This window comes from Mustela nigripes, chromosome 1 (genome assembly GCF_022355385.1).
Source record: "Mustela nigripes isolate SB6536 chromosome 1, MUSNIG.SB6536, whole genome shotgun sequence".
NCBI lineage: Eukaryota > Metazoa > Chordata > Mammalia > Carnivora > Mustelidae > Mustela > Mustela nigripes.
In genome coordinates this window covers 259,557,757-259,579,825 of record NC_081557.1, presented here as the reverse complement: position 1 = coordinate 259,579,825, position 22,069 = coordinate 259,557,757, and the positions used below count along the sequence as shown (strand labels likewise).

At 37.6% G+C, this 22,069-nt stretch overlaps 1 protein-coding gene across 1 annotated transcript in view; it reads right to left on the bottom strand.

Annotated features, from left to right (window-relative positions):
• The window catches only part of SLC4A4 (solute carrier family 4 member 4), a 457,437-nt gene that overhangs the window by 415,628 nt on the left and 19,740 nt on the right, over positions 1-22,069 (bottom strand). Inside the window, exon 2 of the mRNA XM_059385129.1 lies at positions 21,175-21,237. Within this exon, the coding sequence (XP_059241112.1) occupies positions 21,175-21,188 (14 nt within the window). The 5' untranslated portion in view covers positions 21,189-21,237. The remainder of the gene's footprint in view (positions 1-21,174; positions 21,238-22,069) is intronic.

Here is a 22,069-nt window from a genome sequence, read left to right as displayed (position 1 = left end):
AGTGAATATGATCTTATGATGAATAAGAAAAGTAAGCTGTTGAGAAGATAAAATTATCTCATTTGGAAAGAGAATATGTTAATCACACTGGGACTCTAAATGAAGCCATTCTTTCCCTTTAGTGTCACAGTTTGAGATCCTGGTGTGTACCTCGTACTTGACATGCACCCTGAGGACGACAGCCTCAGCACAGGATGGATGTCTAGAGGCAGAACTTTCTCCCAGGGTCTCCCGGGGCAGAAGGCTGTCAGGATGACTGCCTTCACACACAGCCTCCCCCCGCAGGGGGTTTTGTGAACTCCAAAGATATCTCCTCTTAACTTCATTCTTTCAAGAAAAGGTACTAATTGTACAAATCTTCACAGAGGGGCTATCATTTGCATAGCCTCGTGTTAAGGGCTGTGTGGAAACAAAAGCAGAGGAGGGAGGCTACTTCTCTGAGAAGCTACAAAGTATGATTTACATTGCACTAAACAAATAATACAATAAAACAGAAGCTTTGCAGTGTGGTATCACTTCGTGCTAAGAGCACATTAAAAACAGTAAGTACTAGGGGTCCCTGGGTGGCTCAGTCAGTTAAGTGTCAGACTCCTGATTTCTGCTCGGATCATGATCTCAGGGTTGTGAGATGGACCCTGTGTCAGGCTCTGAGCTCAGTGCAGAGCCTGCTGGGCTTCTCGCTCGCTCGCTCGCTCGCGCTCTTTCTGCCCCTCCGCCCCACGGTTTCTCTCTCTCTTTCTCCTTCTGTCTCTCTCTCAAATAAATAAATCTTTAAAAAATAGTAAGTATTATTCATTTAACAAAATTAGAGAACTCTGAAAAAGTCAAGGGAAGCTTAAAAAAAAATACAGATGCTTTAAGATAAGTAAGATTTGAGTTAGCCAGAAGCAAAGGGGATATTCCAAGTTGGAAGCTGGCGTAGGATGTACTTGGATAATGACAGTGGGGTAGGAGCATAAAGATTTGTTTGAGGGCCTAGGAAGAATTCAGGCTAGCTATAGAGAGACAGGGTCCTTTGGGGCCAAATTTTGAGGGTCTTTAATGCCTCATTCAATGATACCCAGACATTTGGGAATGTACATCTTATTAGTAAAGATTTGGGGGCACACCGCCCAATGTATATAGGTGTATATGTCTACACATATGTATAACAAGTCTATATTTTGCACTTTATGTAATGTATCTTAAAGAATGAAATATTTTAAATAGTTTTATTCTTTGTTTTTTTATGGTATAAAAATCCTTTATGTCATCTGTGAAAAAAATCAATATATCTAATAAGAACAATATGATTTAATATTTTTGTTAATCTTTTTTCCTTTTTGTTAATCTTTGAATAACACTTTGTGACCTACCGATTCAAAATATAGCTCTTCACATTTTATTTTGATAACTGAGCTTAGTGGCTGACATAGGTAGCAAAAGATACACAAATGGGTTTTTTCTTCACTTTTAAATGAGAAAGACATCTCAAAGGCATTTGTAAGTCCGGCAACATTCTGTATTTTATTAAGTGTCAAATGCCTTTAAACACAATTAAAATATTTGTAGCTATTTGACTTCTTTTTTTAAAGACAGAGACCATGATGCTCACAAAGGTTACATGCAGGACTGTTCACCTGCGTGAGTATCGCCCCCACAATGGCTATTTCTTTTTTTTTTTTTTTAAGATTTTATTTATTTATTTGACAGAGAGAGATCACAAGTAGGCAGAGATAGAGGGAGAGGGAAGTAGGCTCCCTGCTGACCTGAGAGCCCGATGTGGGATTCGATCCCAGGACCCTGAGATCATGACCTGAGCTGAAGGCAGTGGCTTAACCCACTGAGCCACCCAGGCACCCCCACAATGTATACTTCTGTAAAAGTTGCAGAGGTGAGACAAAGGTAAGATCTTTTGACCGTAATTAAGACGGTGTTCTTTTCCACTCTATGTTTTCTGTTACACCTCCTCTGTGTTAGAGGGAACATAAGTGGATGTAACCATTTTGGAGATTTGACTAAGGGGAAGTAGGGTTAGGAGTCCATTTAGCTCGGGTTGAGTGAGAGATCTTTCTGTGGATCTTAAGCTCGTCTGTGTGTAGTTAGGTCATGACTAGCCACCCCAGAAGAAGATACCTTCCAGGAGTGCTCCTGCCCACTACGCAGACCCATGTGATGCCAAGGCACACAATCAGAGGTTATACCACCATACGAATGTGTTCTAGGGCATGTAGGGTCAAAAATATTTGGAATTAGGGGCACCTGGGTGGCTCAGTGGGTTAAAGCCTCTGCTTTCAGCTCAGGTCGTGATCCCAGGGTCCTGGGATCACGCCCCATATCGGGCTCTCTGCTCAGCGGGGAGCCTGCTTCCTCCTCTCTCTCTGCCTGCCTCTCTGCCTACTTGTGATCTCTCTCTCTCTGTCAAATAAATAAATAAATCTTTTAAAAAAAAATTATCTGGAATTAGAGAGAAACAACGTGTGAGATTATGGAACCAGAAGCAAATCTGTGGAAAATCCTCCCAGTCATCTGATAGGTAACATTATAAATGAACCATTATAAATGAACCATTTGGTTCTCATCAGAAATTCTCCTGTCGCCATGTTCATTTTTAAATAAATCATATATTTTTTGTTTTATTTTTATTGTAGTCTCATGAAACAGAGTTTATTATAATTCTTCTGTGTGTGAGGCAGAGATCTACAGCCACCACCATCAGAGAGTATGTCCATGTGTGAAGCCACACGGTTTATGTGTGCCGTCTATAAGAGCACATCCGAGTCTGTCTCACGTATCTTGTCCTGATGAAATCTGGCAGGACCAGATAAAGCAGCATGCAAAATTGCCACCAACATAACAAAACAAATAAAGAACAGGTGTTCCTACAACAAAACTCCTACATATTTATCAATAAGCCAAAATACATAGTGTAAGAATAATTTCACTGTGCAGGTATGTCGCTAGTTGCAACATGAGGGCATCTTTAAAATGCATTTGAATTTCCTCTTATGAATTGGTATTATTAGTTCAAAGAGCTTTTAAAGTGAGTCTTTCATGATAAAATAGTAACCTCCCCCAAAACTTACAGCTCACATATTAACATGATAAAAGCTTCCTCAAATTTGACTACAATCCTACAAGCCTATGTAACATTATTAGTAACAAATTATTAATAATAAAAACAAGTTTTGAAATGTATGAATATCCTTCTATTAGGTCTTTAGGAAATACTGCAAAGTTACTGTCCTACAAAAGGGTGTTCAAAGATGTAGCTAAAAAAATATAAGGAAGAAGCGGCGCTTGAGTGACTCAGTCACTTAAACGGTTACAGTGTGGAGATTCCTCAAGAAATTAAAAATAGAACTTCCCTATGACCCTGCAATTGCACTCCTGGGTATTTACCCCAAAGATACAGATGTCGTGAAAAGAAGGGCCATCTGTACCCCAATGTTTATAGCAGCAATGGCCACAGTCGCCAAACTATGGAAATAACCAAGATGCCCTTCAACGGATGAATGGATAAGGAAGATGTGGTCCATATACACTATGGAGTATGATGCCTCCATCAGAAAGGATGAATACCCAACTTTTGTAGCAACATGGACGGGACTGGAAGAGATTATGCTGAGTGAAATAAGTCAAGCAGAGAGAGTCAATTATCATATGGTTTCACTTATTTGTGGAGCATAACAAATAGCATGGAGGACATGGGGAGATGGAGAGGAGAAGGGAGTTGGGGGAAATTGGAAGGGGAGGTGAGCCATGAGAGACTGTGGACTCTGAAAAACAATCTGAGGGGTTTGAAGGGGCGGGGGGTGGGAGGTTGAGGAACCAGGTGGTGGGTATTAGAGAGGGCACGGATTGCATGGAGCACTGGGTGTGGTGCAAAAACAACGAATACTGTTACACTGAAAAGAAATAAATTTTTTAAAAAGGCTAAATAAATAAATAAATAAATAAATAAATAAAGCAAGCCTGCCTTTGGCTCAGGTTGTGATCCCAGGGTCTTGTGATCTAGCCCGGATCTTGATCACCAGGGAGCCTGCAGCTCCCCCTGCTTGCACTCTGTGTACATGTGTGAAATAAATAAATAAAATTAAAACATATATTTTATATATGTATTTATATTTTATATATATTATATATATATGAAGAGGGTATTATAGACACATGTCAGCAGTTCATTTATAAAAACGCTATGTTATTCTTCTGGATCTTGTGTTGTTTGTGGCATTTCCTGCTTTTTAAGATGAGTAATTTGTTGTGATCTCTTCTCATTCTAAATAAATGTTCACCTTCACCCTTGACTTGGCATTTACCATTTTGTACTTTCTTTCCTTAAAGAATCCTCTAAATCTAACCGAGGTTCAAGCTCCACAAAAGCAGAGTATTGTCCTTTCTAGGTGTGCAGTTAACAAATATCTTGCTAGTTTAATGGCTCCGTACTTTGACTAACTAAAATCTCAAATACGATAGACACTTAAAGTGAAATGTATTATGAAATATAAGGACGTGAATTCCTATTTCAAATCATCATTTCAGTAATTTTGAATCTTTTTGATCAAATTCTTGTCACACCTGATTAGTTGCACTATTTTTACTATATAATATGCCTACAGAGAGGAAAAAATGAAACAAGATGAAACCAGAGAGGGAGAAAAACCGTAAGAGACTTTTAATCTCAGGAAACAAACTGAGGGTTGTTGGGGGGGGGGGGGGGGGGGGGGGGGGGGGGGGGGGGGGGGGGGGGGGGGCGGGGGGGGGTAACTGGGTGATGGACATTGGGGAGGTATGTGCTGTGGTGCGCACTGTGTGTTGTGTAAGACTGATGAATCATGGACCTGTATGCATGAAACAAATACATAATAATAATATTAATAATAATAATAATATGGCTTACAAAGCATTTATACTAAGACTAGAAATAAAAGTTTGATCTTTTTTTGTTGTTCTCTTATACGCACAGTTACTATTCTCAGCAATCTGATTTTTCTTGCAATCTTTTTTAAGCCGCTTGCCTGTTTCTGAAACCATACAATCAGTAAATCATAACTAGATACATCTAAATAGAAAAACATCATGATATGCTGGAAGTTAACCCAAAACATGAGGGAACCACTACTACTACACTCTAAGTACTTTTAAACTTAATTACTTCCAGATTTCTCAGGTGTCAAAAAAAAAAAAAAAAAAGGAAGATATCTCAGGTGTCATGCGTGGTATGGTCACGGGATATACGGTCGGAACGGCCGTTCCTGCATCAATCTGTATATGAGACATTAGAGAAGGTTATTTTCATTTTACCTAAAATTATATAGAATTGTTCGTACAGTATATGGAATCAGAGTTTCTGGAACATTCTGCTGATGTCTTTCCCGTCCCCGGGCTCACCACCTCACTGTGGAGATTACTGGCCGAGTTCGTCGGTGTGAACTTACCTTCGAAAACAAGAAGAACACTGAAGATATTTGAGCAGGGGAGAGGCATTAAAGGGATATTTTGGAAAATTAACCCTAGCGATGCTATCCAAGATGGACCAAACAGTGAAGTCTGAAGGTAGAAAGATGAGTCAGGAGGCCAGGGCAATAATCCAGAAACTGAAGGGATATGATGGAAATGAACAGTGTTGAAATGGGAATGAAAAAGAAGAAACAAAGGCAACTGACCGGATAAAAGAAAAATGAACAGAATTTACAATGTATTCACTTTCCAGACAGGATTTGAAGTTGCGGGTGGGTTCATCCTATATCGAATTACCAGACTGCCTGTCTGTCCCCCGGGAAAACAGGGTGTTAAAATGTCACAGTCACACAAATAAACATACTAGTGAAATTAGAGCAGTGCACACCAACATATGGGACTTGGCTGCCTAATTAAAATCCTAGTGAGCCAGCAATGGCCTAAAACCATAGAGTTCGGTGACTGCCAAAAGAAAGCAGCAAATTACATACTCAGAGAGGAAACATCTCAGATTTGTCCCAATTGACACTCTCAACCAAAAATTGGCAAAATTTTAAATACCACTTCAGACCAGCTCAGTCAGAGATATCCAAATGTTATATCAAAGTTTAGATCCATATAATAATTTGACACAAAACACCTGGAGCAGTAAATGAGACCATTTACCTTGTTGATAGAGCAGAGCAGTGAATAACACAGGACGGAATGAGGGAGAATACCATCTTACACCATTCCAAAACGTCTATGTTATTAAAACACATTTTTTACACCTATTTTGTTCTTGTTAATATTTTAAGGTATATACCCAGGGTTTAATTTAATTCAATAAACTTAATTTAGTATATAACCAAAAAAAAAAAAAAAAAACTTTAGTATGTAACTAGAGTTAAGGGGCACCTGGGTGGCTCAGTGGGTTAAGCCTCTGCCTGCAGCTCAGGTCATGATCTTAGGGTCCTGGGATCGAGCCCCGCATCGGGCTCTCTGCTCAGTGGGGAGGCTGCTTCCCTTCCTCTCTCTCTGCCTGCCTCTCTGTCTAATTGTGATCTCTGTCAAATAAATAAATAAAATCTTTAAAAAGAAAAACCCAGAGTTAAATATTAAATGAAAGGCCTCTAATAAAAACTTTATCTTGCCTTATAACTACTCAGCTTCCCAGACCTTCTCCCTCTAATCATATTTAAATAATTTTAGAAAAATGTATTTTCCTTTAACATTTCTAGTCATTATATTTTTGCTTTATGCTCTGAGAAATGAAGATTTATCTATTTTATACCACTTCCAACCTAATTTCCCCCAATCTACACAATAGGACTGTATCCAGTGGTATGTTGGAGCCTAGTAGCGCCAAATTGCAAAAGCTAATTGTTTCAGAAATGTTGCCAATTAAATGTTAAATATAGCCATTTAAATGTTAAATAAAGCCAATTAAATGTTAAATATAGCCATTATTAAAAATTAAATTACACAAACTTATAATTAAATAAGTTATGTTAGAAGTAAAGGTAATAAGGCGCGCCTGGGTGGCTCAGTTGGTTAATGGTCCAACTCGATTTCAGCTCAGGACCTGATCTCATGGGTCATGAGACTGAGCCCTGAGTCAGGCTCTGTGATCAGGGGGAGTCTGCTTGGATATACTCTCCCTCTGCCCCTTCCCTAGCTGACACTCTCTCTCTCTCTCAAATTAATAAATAAATATTTTTTTAAAAGTAAAGGTAATGAACATCGAAATTCCTAATCATGTTACTACATTTTACTATTATCTGTCCTGTTGAAGTTACTTCCATTTATTGTATCTGTATTGTAGAAATACTAAAAAATGCTATGCTGCTACCCACAACTTTCCAACTCTGTGTTCAGGACACCTTGATCATTCGATATTGACCATGGTGGGTACATTTCTCCACTGAAATCAGCAGATGTCACAAATCTGGGCTTTTAATTTTATTAATTGTCAAGACTTTAGAACCAGGAAAATAATGGAGATAAGTTTAATAATTTAGATATAACCTAAAAGTGTGTTATGTCTGTACCCATTACATTGCAAATAGAATGAAAAATGAAGGAACACTTTTCCATTATTCATTTGAGCAATGAAGTCATTCATGTCATTGGTAAATGAGTGCAGTCCTGACATATGTCTTCATTGTTTCATTTTTCTTACTTCTTTTTAAATGTAGCATATTCTATTTTTAATGAAGAATTTTATTTTATTTTATTTTAATATTTTATTTATTTATTTGACAGAGAGAAACTCAGAAACAGAGAGAACACAAACAGAATGAGTGGGAGAGGGAGAAGCAGGCCTCCCACTGAGCAGGGAGCCCAATGAGGGGCTCGATCCCAGAACCCCAGGACCATGTCTCCAGCCAAAAGCAGACACCTAACAAATAAGCCACCGAGGAACGCCTTTCTTACCTTTGTTTTTAAAGATTTATTTTATTTAATTGAAAGATGGAGAGCATGAGCAGGAGGGGAGGAGGGAGAGGGAGAGGTAATCTCAAGCAGACTCTGAGCTTGGTGCAGTCTGACATGGGGCTGGATCTCATGACCCTGAGATCGTGACCTGAGCCAGAACCAAGAATCGGATGCTTAACTGACTGACCCAACCAGGTACCCCTTATTTCTCTTACTTGTCAAGGTAAAAAAAATTTCAACTAACATTCATATCAGAAGTATCTTCATTTATCAGTCACAACCATAGGTTAGCTATTATTCCAAGAATTCAGCAAAACTCAACAAAAGCATAATATAAGAATCAATGACTATAGAATCTACTATAAAAAGTCATGAATACTTCATTATTTATAAATCGTGGGCTATATATCCTTTATACAAGTAAACTTTATCATAAATGTATGTTTGTAGATATGTCCCCATTTTTTAGTTTATTAGCACACTACTGGTTATATAATTATTTTTAACAAGTTCATAAATAATACTGGCATATGTGATCATATAAATATTGTTCACTAAAGAAACAAATGTTTTCTTTCTTAGATAAAGGTTTTTCCTGAAGTTTCTTTTTTTTTTTAAGATTTTATTTATTTATTTTATAGACAGAGATCACAGGTAGGCAGAGAGGCAGACAGAGAGAGGGGGAAGCAGGCTCCCCACTGAGCAGAGAGCCCAATGTGAGGCTCGATCCCAGGACCCCGAGATCATGACCTGAGCCGAAGGCAGAGGCTTAACCCACTGTTTAACCCACTGTTTAAACTTCTGAAGTTTCTAATTGCCTTTTTACCTTCTTGTACAATCTTCATTATAATGATTCTCCATTTTTTTTTTCCAAAAATTCCATTGTATCCGTGATACTATGTTATCTTTTACAGGTATGGGGGGAATTAACCTTCCGAGCCCTCTGGCATTTTACTGCAATTTAAATACATTCTAGGCCTCTAGCATAAGAGTTACCCTGGGACTTTAATGACTTCTTTTTAATTTTTATATCTTAAGTCTTCTTCTTTCTTAAATTTTTTCTTTTGTTTTACTGGAAAACTTCCTCAATAAATCTCTTCAGAAACAATATGTGAAAGATAAATTTCTTAAGCCCTTGGACATATTAAAAAGTCTTTATTCTGTGACAGTTTTATTGATAGTTTGGTTAGGTATAGAATTCTAGGTTTGAAATAATTTTCTCTTAAATTTTAGTTATTCCTCTAATGCCTCCAAGCAATCTGATTTCCTTGAGAAATTCAGTGACATTTAGAGTATCTCTTCTTTGAAAGTAATCTAAACTTTTGCTTTGGAAACTTTTTAAAAATTCTTTTTCCTTAGCATATTGCAGTGTAATACTTATGTGCCTTGATATGGGTCTTTTGCATTCATTTTAAAAGGATTCAAAGTGCCCTTTGATCTAGAAACCTGCTATACTTCAACTTTTATATTATGTATTTGTTATATTTCTTCCTTCTGTTTACTCTGTTATTTCTTTCTAGAATGCCAGTTAGTTGACTGCTCCTTTAAGTCTCTGTTCCCCCATTTTCCTTTTCTTTTACTTTTTGTTATACTATCTGAGAGATTTTCTTCCGCTGATTTCTTTTTCAGCCATCACATTTTAACTTTTCAAGAGATCTTTCTTTTCTCTCTTATCTTTTCATTTGATCCTGCTCTAGTTTTATGGAAGTAGTATCTTTCTTCTCACTATAAGAACATTAATTTTGGTTTGTCTTTTGAAGTCCTTGGCAATATCACTGTTTCTCTATATTTACATTGTCTATTTGTTTATTTCTGTCTCTTTTTTTAAAGATTTTATTTATTCATTTGATAGATAGAGATCACAAGTAGGCAGAGAGGCAGGCAGAGAGAGAGGAGGAAGCAGGCTCCCTGCTGAGCAGAGAGCCCAACAATAAAGCAGGGCTTGATCCCAGGACCCTGAGATCATGACTTGAGATGAAGGCAGAGGCTTTAACCCACTGAGCCACCCAGGTACCTCTACTTCTGTCTCTTCTTTCACAAAGCAAACTTTCTACAGTTTTTTGTTGTTTCTTTGTTACTCTTCATAGTGACAAGAGGCACATACCTATGAAAAAAGTGGCTGGAAGTGCTGTATAGAGTAATCGTTTTAACCAATAGATTTCTCTTTGTGGAGGATAGGCAAGGACATGTCCATGGGAATCATCTGGGGGGGAACTCTATGGCCAGCATGTAGAGATCCAGGAAAGTTCAATTTCTTTTTTAAGATTATTTATTTACTTACTTATTTGAGAGAGAGAAAGCGCACAGAGGGAGAGAGAGAAGCAGACTCCCCACTGAGCCTGATGCAGGGATTGATCCCAGGACCCTGAGATCATGACCTGAGTCAAAGGCAGATGCTTAACCAACTGAGCCACCCAGGTGCCCCAGAAAGTTCAATTTCTTCAGGGAAGAAAGTTCTAATGGGGGAGTATGAGGAGTCATTTGCTGCAAGTGTTACGCAATCAGCCTTTTTAAGGCCTTTTTTCCACTCTCCTCTTCATCTAGCATCTCTGAACCTGAAGCCTTAAAAAGTTCTGTGGGCACAAATGAAACTTCTATAATTCTGTGTTGTCTTCTGAAAACACTCAATGGTAAATATACCATTATACCGCGTAGCTATGGCAATTATCTCTATTCCATCTACTTACTGACTCCAAAATTCTGTCGAAATCTTTCTGGTTTCCAACAATGACTGAAAAGTTTATTTAGACCACCTTCCTACTGAAAATGACTAACACTGCCAGATCAAATATTTGTTCAGTCTTCTTTAAAACTTCAAAGCGATCACAAGATATTAAGCAATTACCAGGTCAAAATTGAAAGGAAAGCAGAGACTAGAGAGATAAGCCAGCACAGAGACGGTATTGCCCTAATAACATTTGATAACCCAAGAGAAGAAAACAAAGGCCCCAGGCACACACAGTGTGGAGATTCCAAAAGGAGAAGCTCTCTTCAGTAAGTTAAGGTTCCAAAGGACTACAAATTCTTAAAATAGGGAAGCTTTATCACCTGGGTAGACCAAGGAACCTGGACCCATGAACACAGTTGAGGTGATCTCAGGCTGGTGCCTAACGGAAGCGACGCAAAACTTCTCTGGAGATGGCAAACAGGATAAATAAAAAGAAATTCAAATGGAAAGAGCAGCACTACAAAGAAAACAATAAATTTTAAAAATCATAAAATCATCCAGAGATAAGAAGGAAAGTAACTAAAAATAAGGAACAGGTAGTTAGCTTCTCAACAGCAATACTGGAAACCAGAAGATAGTGGGATTATATCTTTAACGAGCTGAAAGACAGTATTTGCCAACTGGAATTCCACAACTAGTAATTGTTCAAGAATAAAGGCATAATAAAGATATTTTAAGAAAAACAAAAACAGGGGCGCCTGGGTGGCTCAGTGTGTTAAGCTTCTGCCTTTGGCTCAGGTCATGATCTCAGGGTCCTGGGATCAAGCCCCACATCGGGCTCTCTGCCCAGCAGGGAGCCTGCTTCCTCCTCTCTCTCTGCCTGCCTCTCTGTGATCCTTCTCTCTCTCTGTCAAATAAATAAGTAAAATTTTTAAGAAATGAAAAGCAAAAACAGAGACACCACTGCAAATAAATCTTCAGTAAAGAAAATTCTAAAGAGTATACTTGGGGCACAAGAAAGTACTTCCAAATAAAATCCTAAAGAAGACAAAAGTAATAAAGAGCAAAATAAAGTGGTAAGTACATAGATAAATCTAAAAAACATTGCCTTTATAAAATAGCAAGAGTAATATCCTTTGGGTTAATCAGCTCATGACAATTACCACCTATCCAAACAGGAATGATGTATATGAGGTTAAGAAGTCCTAAGGACCTTTATTGTCTAAGAAGAGAATATAGGTATTGATTACCTTTAGATTTTGATTAATTAAATATTCATGTTGTAATTTCTAGGGAAACCACTAAAGGAATAGAAATAGAGAATACAATTTCCAAAAACAATTAAGGTAGAAATCAATAACAAAAAGACTACTAGAAAATAGGTTTGGAAGTTAAGAAATAAACTTGGAAATTTTGCATTATCAAAGAAGAACTCATAATGGAAATGAGAAATTATTTTGAATTACAATAGAGTTACTACATCAGAGCCCTTCCATCTTGGAAGGGCTAGCCGGTCATCCTTGCAAGGGTAGAACCGTCTGCCACATCAGTAATGTGGGAATTCTCCCATTAAAGAATGGCCACTATCACATTCTCTTTGACACTGAGGAGTGTGAAGAGGCTTTACTACTTTCAGTTTAGAAAAGTCTCTAGAGGAAAAGGAGATGAACACGTTTCAATCAGCCAGTTGTAGCAAAATTCCGTTATGTCATTTTAAACAGCTCTAAGAAACTGCACAATCTGATGCACCATGTTCCCCTTTTTTCCTTTCATTAGGCTTTAAAATTTTTACCAATCCCTACCTAGTTTTATTCCAAGCATAAGACAAATTCATTTACAAGCCATCTATGTTGTTGAGAATTTTTCTAATTCCACTTCATTACAGGATTTTATTTATACTTAAAATTTATATTTAAAGTTACAGGATTTTATTTCTATTTAAAATTATAGGATTTTATTTATATTTAAAATCTTATTTATATTTATATTTTTACAAGCACCTTTAAATGCCCTTTCAAAAAAATTCTTCCTTACGCTAACTCAGGTAATAAAACCAGTTTCCTTACACTGAAAACCAGCTGGTATCTACCTTCTGATTTCAATCTTACAGAAAATCATTATAAATTCTCAAGTTTTAAGCACTGGGTGGGGTAGGGGGAGTGTGTGGATGTGTGTGTTGATCCATTTTGTGTGAAAGTAGGAATTTTGAGCCAGGTATGTTATTTGAAACAGAAAATTGGTTTCACGCTAACAAAAGCAGACAAAAACAATCTTCAACTGAACTTAGTCTCAGACATGTTGGCAAACCATACAAACAGGGAAGCACATTTTACTTTCCTAAATGTATATGAGTTAATCTGCATACCCAAAAAAAGGCTTTTTTGGTCTATTAACAGAGTGTGGGTTAAACACTTTTCAAATGAAAAGTTACTAACCACGATAAGAAAATAATATTTTATTCTTATCTTTAAAAATATTTCTGGGGCGCCTGGGTGGCTCAGTGGGTTAAAGCCTCTGCCTTCAGCTCAGGTCATGATCTCAGGGTCCTGGGATTGAGCCCTGAATCAGGCTCTCTGCTCAGCAGGGAGCCTGCTTCCCCACCCCCTCCTGCCTGACTCTCTGCCTACTTGTGATCTCTGTCTGTCGAATAAATAAATAATGTCTTAAAAAAAATATTTCTGAGAGAATTTTAATTCCCAGAAGCAACCTACCAAATAATAACTTGTAGAATTAAATTAAATATTTGTGTTATCTTTCTACTACAAATAAAGAAATAAATAATAAAGTATAAGACTTTTCTCACCTTATATAACAGAACTCTATTTTCAGTAAACATGCAGTTCACTGAATTTCAATTTGCCTGAAAATACATCTCTATTAATAAAACAATTTGTGGCAGTAAAAAAATATAACTATTAATATATATATATATAGTGTAGATATGTATATGTGTATATGTATGTACATATGTATATATAAGACCACTGCTCTCCAAACCTCCTCATTTTGGAAAAATGTAGTAGATAACGTGCAGAGTAATTGTTTTTAATGAAGAACATGAAGCAAACTTCGGCATCAACAAATTTTAAGCCATCATATTGGTTCCCAGTGTGTCTCACTGCTCTTATCCCTACCTCTAACCTAATAACTAAGTTCAGCCTTTTTATATTTTGATTTTTTTATTAAACATGGATCCAGTCTGCTAATAAGTATGCCTATTAATTATTTTGTTTGTAGAAAGATATCATCAAAAAAGTGATTTATAATGTTATTAGGGCATGTACTTTTAATTATACACTGAAATGTATTCCAGGAGTGATACTCCGTCTCTTTAGATGCCTATCCAACAATTTACTTTTGTACAAAATACACTTGTAGACCACTAACCCAGTAAATCTTACTCAGTAAGTTAGGAGACAGTGTTACCATTTGTAGTCATCTGAAGAATCCAGTCGTTCTCTATTAACTTACAAATTCACTGCACTTAGAGATACAAAGAGAACAAAGTCCAACTGAAAGTGTAAACGGAAGCTGGGCAGAATCTAATTTAATTATCAGGGTTGGAATTATTCCAAGACTCCACCTGCCATAAGGAAAGTACCCTGGGATCTTTAATGACCACAAGTGGTCAGGATTCCAGTTTTACAGCTCATCCAATTAATTGTCAAGCACATCTTCTGCTATACCATTAAGTGACAGGGCTGGGGAATCTGTTCTGCTAATTAAGAACTTGGGGCTTCATGTGAGTTTCCCAGAGGACTTTTCAGGGTACGCGGGTATATGTGCATGGCCTTGTAAACATGCACTTAATAAGAGATACTTCTATTACGGAGAGTGAACAAGAGATATTTCAGCCATTTCTTCTACAAACCATTAGCATTAGACGATCTCTACAGCACAAGTCAGACTAGGGTTGGAAAATGCTGGACTCCTGGGCAGTTTCCAGGGCCCACCCCTACTCTGCCCCTTCCTTATGGTCAAATGTAGAATATACAGATTGCTTTGCACAGTCCCAATTACCCTCTGGAGGAATTCACCCTTGTTTTTTATAGCACGTCTTACTGCAGGACCTTAATATACTCTCCAAGGTGAAACTTGGGTGTGAAGATCCTCTTTTTCTCATATTCCTACATTACAATGTGACTCTAACTTCCTCAATTTCCCTCTCTTTAACGGAAACAAAATCATACCTGCCCTTTCAAAAACTGAAGTCTGAGAAATAACCATTAAATATTTTTTCCCAAAGTGAAAAATAGGAAAGCCTCTTCAAACAGCCTAGCTCAGTGGTTCTCAGACCAGTTGCATTTGAGCCACTTTGAAGTTTATTAAAAATAGAAATCTCCAGGCCCCACTCCAGAGCTACTGAATCAGAATGACCAAGGATAGGAGCAAGGTATTTGAATTTTCAACGAGCTTACGAGCTCAGTCTGCTCGTTTGAAAACCACTGGACTCTGACTTCCCTTGGAGGCAAAATAACAAAAGTCCTTTGTGGGATTCTGAAAAGAAAACCTGCCCATAGATCACACACATTACACACAATATCTTTCTCCTCTTCCTGTGCTTATTTTGTTTGGTGGCCCTGCCATTGCTTCTATTTTAAATCCCACCATTTCAGTTATCAAGCTTAATTTCTTTCTTTCCAGGAAGCATTGTGTTAAATTACTTTGGGATCTTATTAAAATTGATGCTAATTAACCTGACCACATTTATTTTCACACTCAGATAATATGAGTAATCCATGAGAGACATTGAACTTTAGACACCAGGGAAGTTAAAATGCCTGTGACGCAAATAGACGCATTAGAAAAAGATGATTGGACAGTTTAAAAGTAGCTGAATGCTACTTTTTCCTGTTACTGTAGCTGATGTTCCAACATAATCACTTGTTTTTAATTAGTGGGAAAGGAGATGTTTGAAGACATTGCAGAAATCTGGTACCATAGCAGCCAGGGTAAAATGAAGATGGCCAAAACTCTCCAGTGCAGTTGGGATTTTATTCATCTGTAAAATGAGTTGGTTGCAGTGCAGGATCTCCTAACTCCCCTCTCACTCCAAACTACCAGCAGTCCATGACTGTGCAGTATCGTTGAACAGAGTCCTCGGAAATTCAGCAAGTATCTGAACATGTAAAATTAGCCAAGTCATCTGTTCCATAGACCTGGAAGGGTTAAATGACTTTAAGAAAGCAATCCAGGAATACTTACAGGTCAACTAGGGTGACTAATTGCCCAGGTTTGCTCAGTACGAAGGGGTTTGCCAAGACATGGGACTTCAGGGTTAACACCTTGACAGTTACAGCCAAACCCAGACAGCTGGTCAGTGTAAGGCCAGAGGTTGAGTTTATGATATCTAAATGAAAATTTTTTAGCTTATAAATGTAATTATGCTTTTGACATACTGAGAGGTGAACGTGGAGCTCCCTAGATTTTGGGCTCATGCCTGGGATGTGACAAGTTACTTCTAATCTTCTGCGGTATCCCAACAATGATTAAAATAAAAAATAGTATCTGAGCAAAAACAAACAAACAAACAATAACAACAACAACAAAACCTGTAAGCCTTATCGGAGCTGATGGCAAAAGGTATGATCTAAGTAATAAGCAACAGAGCTCTTAGAAGGAATGTAGATAACCATCTTTATTAGGGAGGGATCTGGGGATCGTGTTGTGCATAGCACTGGTCTATGCATAGTACTTCAAACTAAAGAATTTGTTAAGAAACAAATTATTTATAAACAATCTGTGCCCAAAAAATAAAAACTAAAATTAAAAAAGAGTCTAGTGCCTCCCAAATTGTTTGTTTTTGTTTTGTTTTTAAAATGAACTTCTCTCTCTCAGGGGTAAACATGGACATTCTCCGCAACAGTACCTAGTTGCCTGGCTCCCCAGCTTATGTTTCTGACCCTCAGATATGCCTGCTTCATGGATTGAGTAAGATCAAGGATCCATCCAGAGAACTTATAAGGATGAACTCATTTAAATAAGGAATTATTTCCCTTCACCATAAAGTTAATGTGAAAGACAACTTGCGTTTAAAAATGTATAGTTGAGGAAAGAAGATCCTATGGAGATGCTACAGCAGAAAATACCATCTGCCCCCCCCCCAGACGACAATTACACTGGCAGAATCTGTCTGATGTAACTACTTGGGAACTCTGGAGACTATCAAAGGTTTGCAACTTCCAGGGGAAGGTTTGGACTATAAAATTGTGTTTACTGTCAGTCAATTTTATCTGTTAGCACAGGAAATGAGAGACCAAAAAAAAAAAAAAAGCTATAAGGTGTACAGAAAACAAATAGCAAAATGACAGAACTACCTCCTTATCAGTAATTACTCTAAATGTAAATAGACTAAACTCTCCAATCAAAAGACAGAGATTGGCAAAATGGAAAACACACACACACACGATTCAACTATATGTTTTCTACCACTATATATAGTGTCTTTAGATCCAAAGACACTAACAGGTTGAAAGTGAAAGCATGGAAAAAGACATTTGATGCAAACAATAACCAAGAGAGCAGGAGTGACTATATTCAATCAGACAAAATAAACTTTAAGTCAAAGGAGGTTTTTAATGGATGTATGGTTTTAGTTTTACAAGATGAAAAGTTTTTAGTTTTGCAAGATGAAAAGAATTCTGTGGATAGATTGTGACAACATAACACTATGAAGTTACTTAATATTACTGAACTATACACTTAAAAAATGGTTAGGATGGTACATTTTATACTACATGTATTTTACAATAATAAAACAATTTTAAAGAAAAAAATATGTTTGTGTTTTATACAATCTCCTGATTCAGAAAAAGACTTGGCTTTTTTAGGAGGTGGTAATTATGCTTGCAGAGACGATAAGATAACCTCTATTACGAGTTATTAAAGCAAGTTAGAGAGAAGGTCCAATTAGCTGGTCCCTAAATCCAAATGGATTCGTTTCAAACCATTTCTTGACTGACTTCTCAGCCACACTTCACACAATTTATCATTCCCTTTTTTTATATGAATAAAACGTCAAACTTCTAAATATAAAAGATTTCTAAATCTAATATTGTTATAGTGTCCTGAGGTTTATTGAAGCCTGAGACAAAAGGAAATTCAGTAATCCTGATCTTGTCTTTTTTTTTTAACAGAATTTTTTTAAAGATTCTATTTATTTATTCAAGAGAAAGCGAGCGAGAAAAAGAGAAAACATGAGGGGGGGTGGTGGTGGGCTGGCCGGTGAGGAGGGGCAGAGGGAGAAGAAGAAGCAGACTCCCTGCTAAGCAAGGAGCCCAATGTGGGGCTCCTTCCCAGGACTCCAAGATCATGACTCAAGCCGACAGTAGACACTTAACCAACTGAGCCACCCAGGAGTCCCAATTCTGATCTTGTCTTTATTTAGAAATTAGCTCATCATGAATTTTTGCTTCAACATAGTTGTTTTTTTTAAATAAAGTGTTAAAATATTATTTACCTCAACACAGGTTTTTTTTGGCACTCCCTTAAACTTTGTGACCTGAGGAAAGTTTCAGCCCTGAAAGGACTTTTTTGGTGTCACCTCTGTGGTATCACAGTTTGCTGGTTTTTCTCCTCTCTTTCTGGCCTCTCCTCAATCTTTTTTGCAGCTCTTCCTGTCTGTCAACTAAATGTCTATGTTCTTTAGGGTTCTTGGTTCTTTTTAAGTCTTCTCTCCTTTCTCTGCACATTATCACCTGGGTTATCTCAGCTACTTCCATATTCTATTGATTCTCAAACTGTTTCCAGCCACAGTATATAGATAATTTAACCTTAATCTAACCCCGAGTCTTCTGCCTTTGTGGTCAGTCCCTATTCCCACAATGCATTTCTGGAGACATACTTCCCACTTCCAACGAAGTACTTCCTCCTGCCAAAATTGGAATCTGTGCCCACCAAAACCTTCTCCGCACCTCCATCATGCCTGCCTTCTGCGCTATGGTACAGGAGGGAAAGAAAGAACAGACACCCTCCAGATCCTCCATTTTATCCTTCCCTCCACTTTAGCTGCCTGTTCCTCAACTATGCCAAAGTATTTCTCAATTTCACAACTTTATATACACAGTCCTCTCCATCTGGCATATTTCCTTATTTTACTAGCAAACTCCTACTTATCCTTCAAGTTTCAGCCTACATATCCCTTCCAGGGAGACCTTCTCTGACCTCTAGATTATAATAGGTTCTCTTGCCATGTGTACCTATAGGACTCTGTACCTTCTCTTTCATACCCCACATTATGCATTATTGTAACTAATTGCTCCATTTTCTATCTTCCCTACTAGACCACAAGGTCCATGAGGGACCTCCCAAATTGCAGAAGTCATACCCTTCTGATTCATTATATATATCCAGCTCTAACATGGTGCCCAGGATTTCTCAGTCACTCAATAAGTAATTATGTAAGGGAAGGAGGTTGGTCAGTGAAAATCAAACACCATCCAAATAGAACCTGTGCAATCAATAAACAATTGAGCCAAGAGCAAAAGGCAGCCATTGCAAAGATCACGAAGTCCAGCCACTATTAGGGACCAGCTAAATAAAGTCTTACTTTTTTTCTAATCTTGGGCACATATTTTTGCTAAATAACCAGGACTCTTTGCTCTAATGCTGTCTGTATAATAGGCAGAACACAGTCCATTCGTTGGCTTGATTGTCCTGTGGCCTCTGAAATCTTGGCAGACGTCTGCCAGGCCATCTGGCCTTTAGCATCCCTCTTGAAATTCATTTCTGCTTTTCTGTGATCCAATGCTCTGCCCATTGATCTTTCCCAGGATATAGGGATTTTTTTACTTGTTGTTTGCTGACGATTGCATCTCACCAAGAGTCCTACAGAACGGCTTCACAAAGCAGTAGGAAAGAGACACAAGTTTTCCAGATCCCAAAAGCTCATTGCAAAGTTGAAACTCTTTCTTAACATAGTTAGATTCATAAGGTTCTTCTGAAAAGATTAAGCTGATCCAACAGAAAGCCATATTATATAGTGTGTAAAACTAACACATACAAACTTACTGGCCAAGAATTTGAAAAAAGTTCAATTCTACAGGTTACAAAAACATAGAAAACCCAAAAAGCCCTCAATTGCCTAAATTTTAGCCTGTCCATTGACAACTGATGGAATATATGTAAGTAAAAGTCAACGATTTCAAGCTACAAAATGTAGGACTTGGCCCTGGTGACTTCATGGAAGACTGAAGGAGAAGAAAGAGATCTTCCTTATCCTGAAAGAATGAAGACTGTCATATGAGCTGAACATGTGCACAAAAACGCAGTTTCTTGTCATTACAAAAAAAAAAAAAAAAGTGCAAAAAATTATAAAGAGAAAATAGCGAACTTCATTAACCTCACTCTAATACTCGCCATTAACATGCGGGGGATTTGTCAGAAAATGCTCTCAGAGCTTCCCCTGACCACATGTCCTTACATGTACTAAAGCCTGAGACTTACATAGCTAATAAAACATACTAACAGATAAGCATCATCCATGAAAACACTGCAGCCTTAAATATTAAAAAATGGTAGAGTTGAATGTCAGTCCTCTTAAAGGTGTTTTTTTCCCCTGTGTCAGTGTAAGCACAAGTCCTATTTATAATACAATGTCAAAAATAGACACAGGCTGCCTAGTGTTTGGAGAAAGAGCCTGTATGTGCCACTCCACTCCGCAAAGTCTCCTTACAATAAATGTGATCATCTTTCCAATCCGTTTTTCCTGGGATCTGTCCCTCTGAGCACCAATATGCAAGCCGTGGATGCTTAGATGAACACGTGAGGGGACAGCTGGGTAACACAAAACTTGAGTCTCTGACTGTCTCCCAAATTGCAGAGGATAAAACTCCCTTGCAGAAGGGCCACTACATTTTATTACTGTGTCCCACTCTTGGATTTCTTACAATGCCATATCCTCATATTTTTCTTCCAATTAGAAATTCATAAGGGAAATCTGTGTACTGAAAGGTATAATGAGGGACACACTTTAGATCTTTTCCCCAAGAGGACAGAGTTATCAGCCCCTGAGATTTTTTTTTAACAGTCTGGCTGACGTTTTGGTGCCAACACCAACTGCTGGTTAAATCATCTAATCAGCCAGGATGAGGGCTTTTGTTCTCTTGCTTTCGTGATTTCATTTTTTTGAACATTTAAAGTTGCCAACAATTCCAAATGCTGTCTTCTTACTTCTCTCCAGTTTGTTTCCATGCGAAGATAAAAACTATTGTATCTAGATTAGATTATAAGAGGATGCATAAATGACCCACTGTTGTAAGACCTACAAATAATCGGTATCTCCCTATAATGGTTTGAAAAGGAAATTTTTTGTATCAAGCCACAGAAGAAAAAGTGCTTCTCCACATTCTTTCCTATTATTCATCATCAACAACAACGGCAATGATTTATTGACTATTCACAAGTAGCACAAGAAGAGCTCTGGGAGTTTAAATTAGTAAAGCTAGACCTATACAGTTTATCAATTCAGAACAAGGTCAGGCATTTGCTTACAGACACAAAAAGGCTTTTCTTGTCCCCAACAATGACCCTGAGATTAACACCTGAGCTGAGATCAAGAGAGCCCCCCAGGCAACCCAATTTTTTTAAGTAAAGATAGGAAAGAGGTTAAAACGTAAAGCTGGTTTTTTTCCATATATGACTTTCTGACTTACAACAGGTCAAGCATCGGTGTTGAGGTTTACAGCCAGAGGTGGTTATGAAGCAGGTATGGGTATCTGTAAGAAGAAAAATAACAATTATTTGATGAATCTCAAATAATATAAAATTTTTCATTGAGAGTATAATAAGTCATGATACTTAAGTCAATCTAAGAATCTCTTCATTTCTCTTCTTATTGACGCTCCTTCAGGTTCTGTTCCTGGCATTCTGTTTTTATAGACTTCTGCACTTATTGCTGAATTAACATGATGTACAAATTTCCATTAGTTGGCAAAACACTGAAAATCCATTATTTCTTTCTTGAAAATCTATCTGAGCAACACTCTGCAGGAAATTCTATAAGGCTATCTACTCCTAGTCTCTTACTGAGATTTGAAATCTATAAATACAAATATTCATTTTAGGATGTTAATCAAAATGAAAAAGTCCCTATGGGAAAATGCAATGCTATTGAAATACGTAGAAATAAAAATGTATTGAATTTCATCAATTGTAAGAGCTTGAATTCTCTAAGAAAAATTCATACCTAAAATGAACGGAAGCATAGAAACTGGCCAGGGGCGCCTGGGTGGCTCAGTCGGCTGGGGGTCTGCCTCTTGGTTTCTGCCCAGGTCATTATCTCAGGGTCCTGGGATAAAGCCCTACCTTCGGCTCCATGTTCAGCAGGGAGTCCGCCTGAGGTTTCTTTGCCTCTCCTCCGTCCATCCCCTTAACCTCCCTCTTTCTTTCCCTCTCTCAAATAAATAAACAAATCTTTAAAAAAAAAAAAAAGAAACAAAGAAACAAAATGAAACTGTAGCCAGATTATCCTTATTCAACAGACTTCTCTGTTTACATTATCTTGTTTACATGTGTATGTTTACATCTATATCCCTTAATGAAAATCAT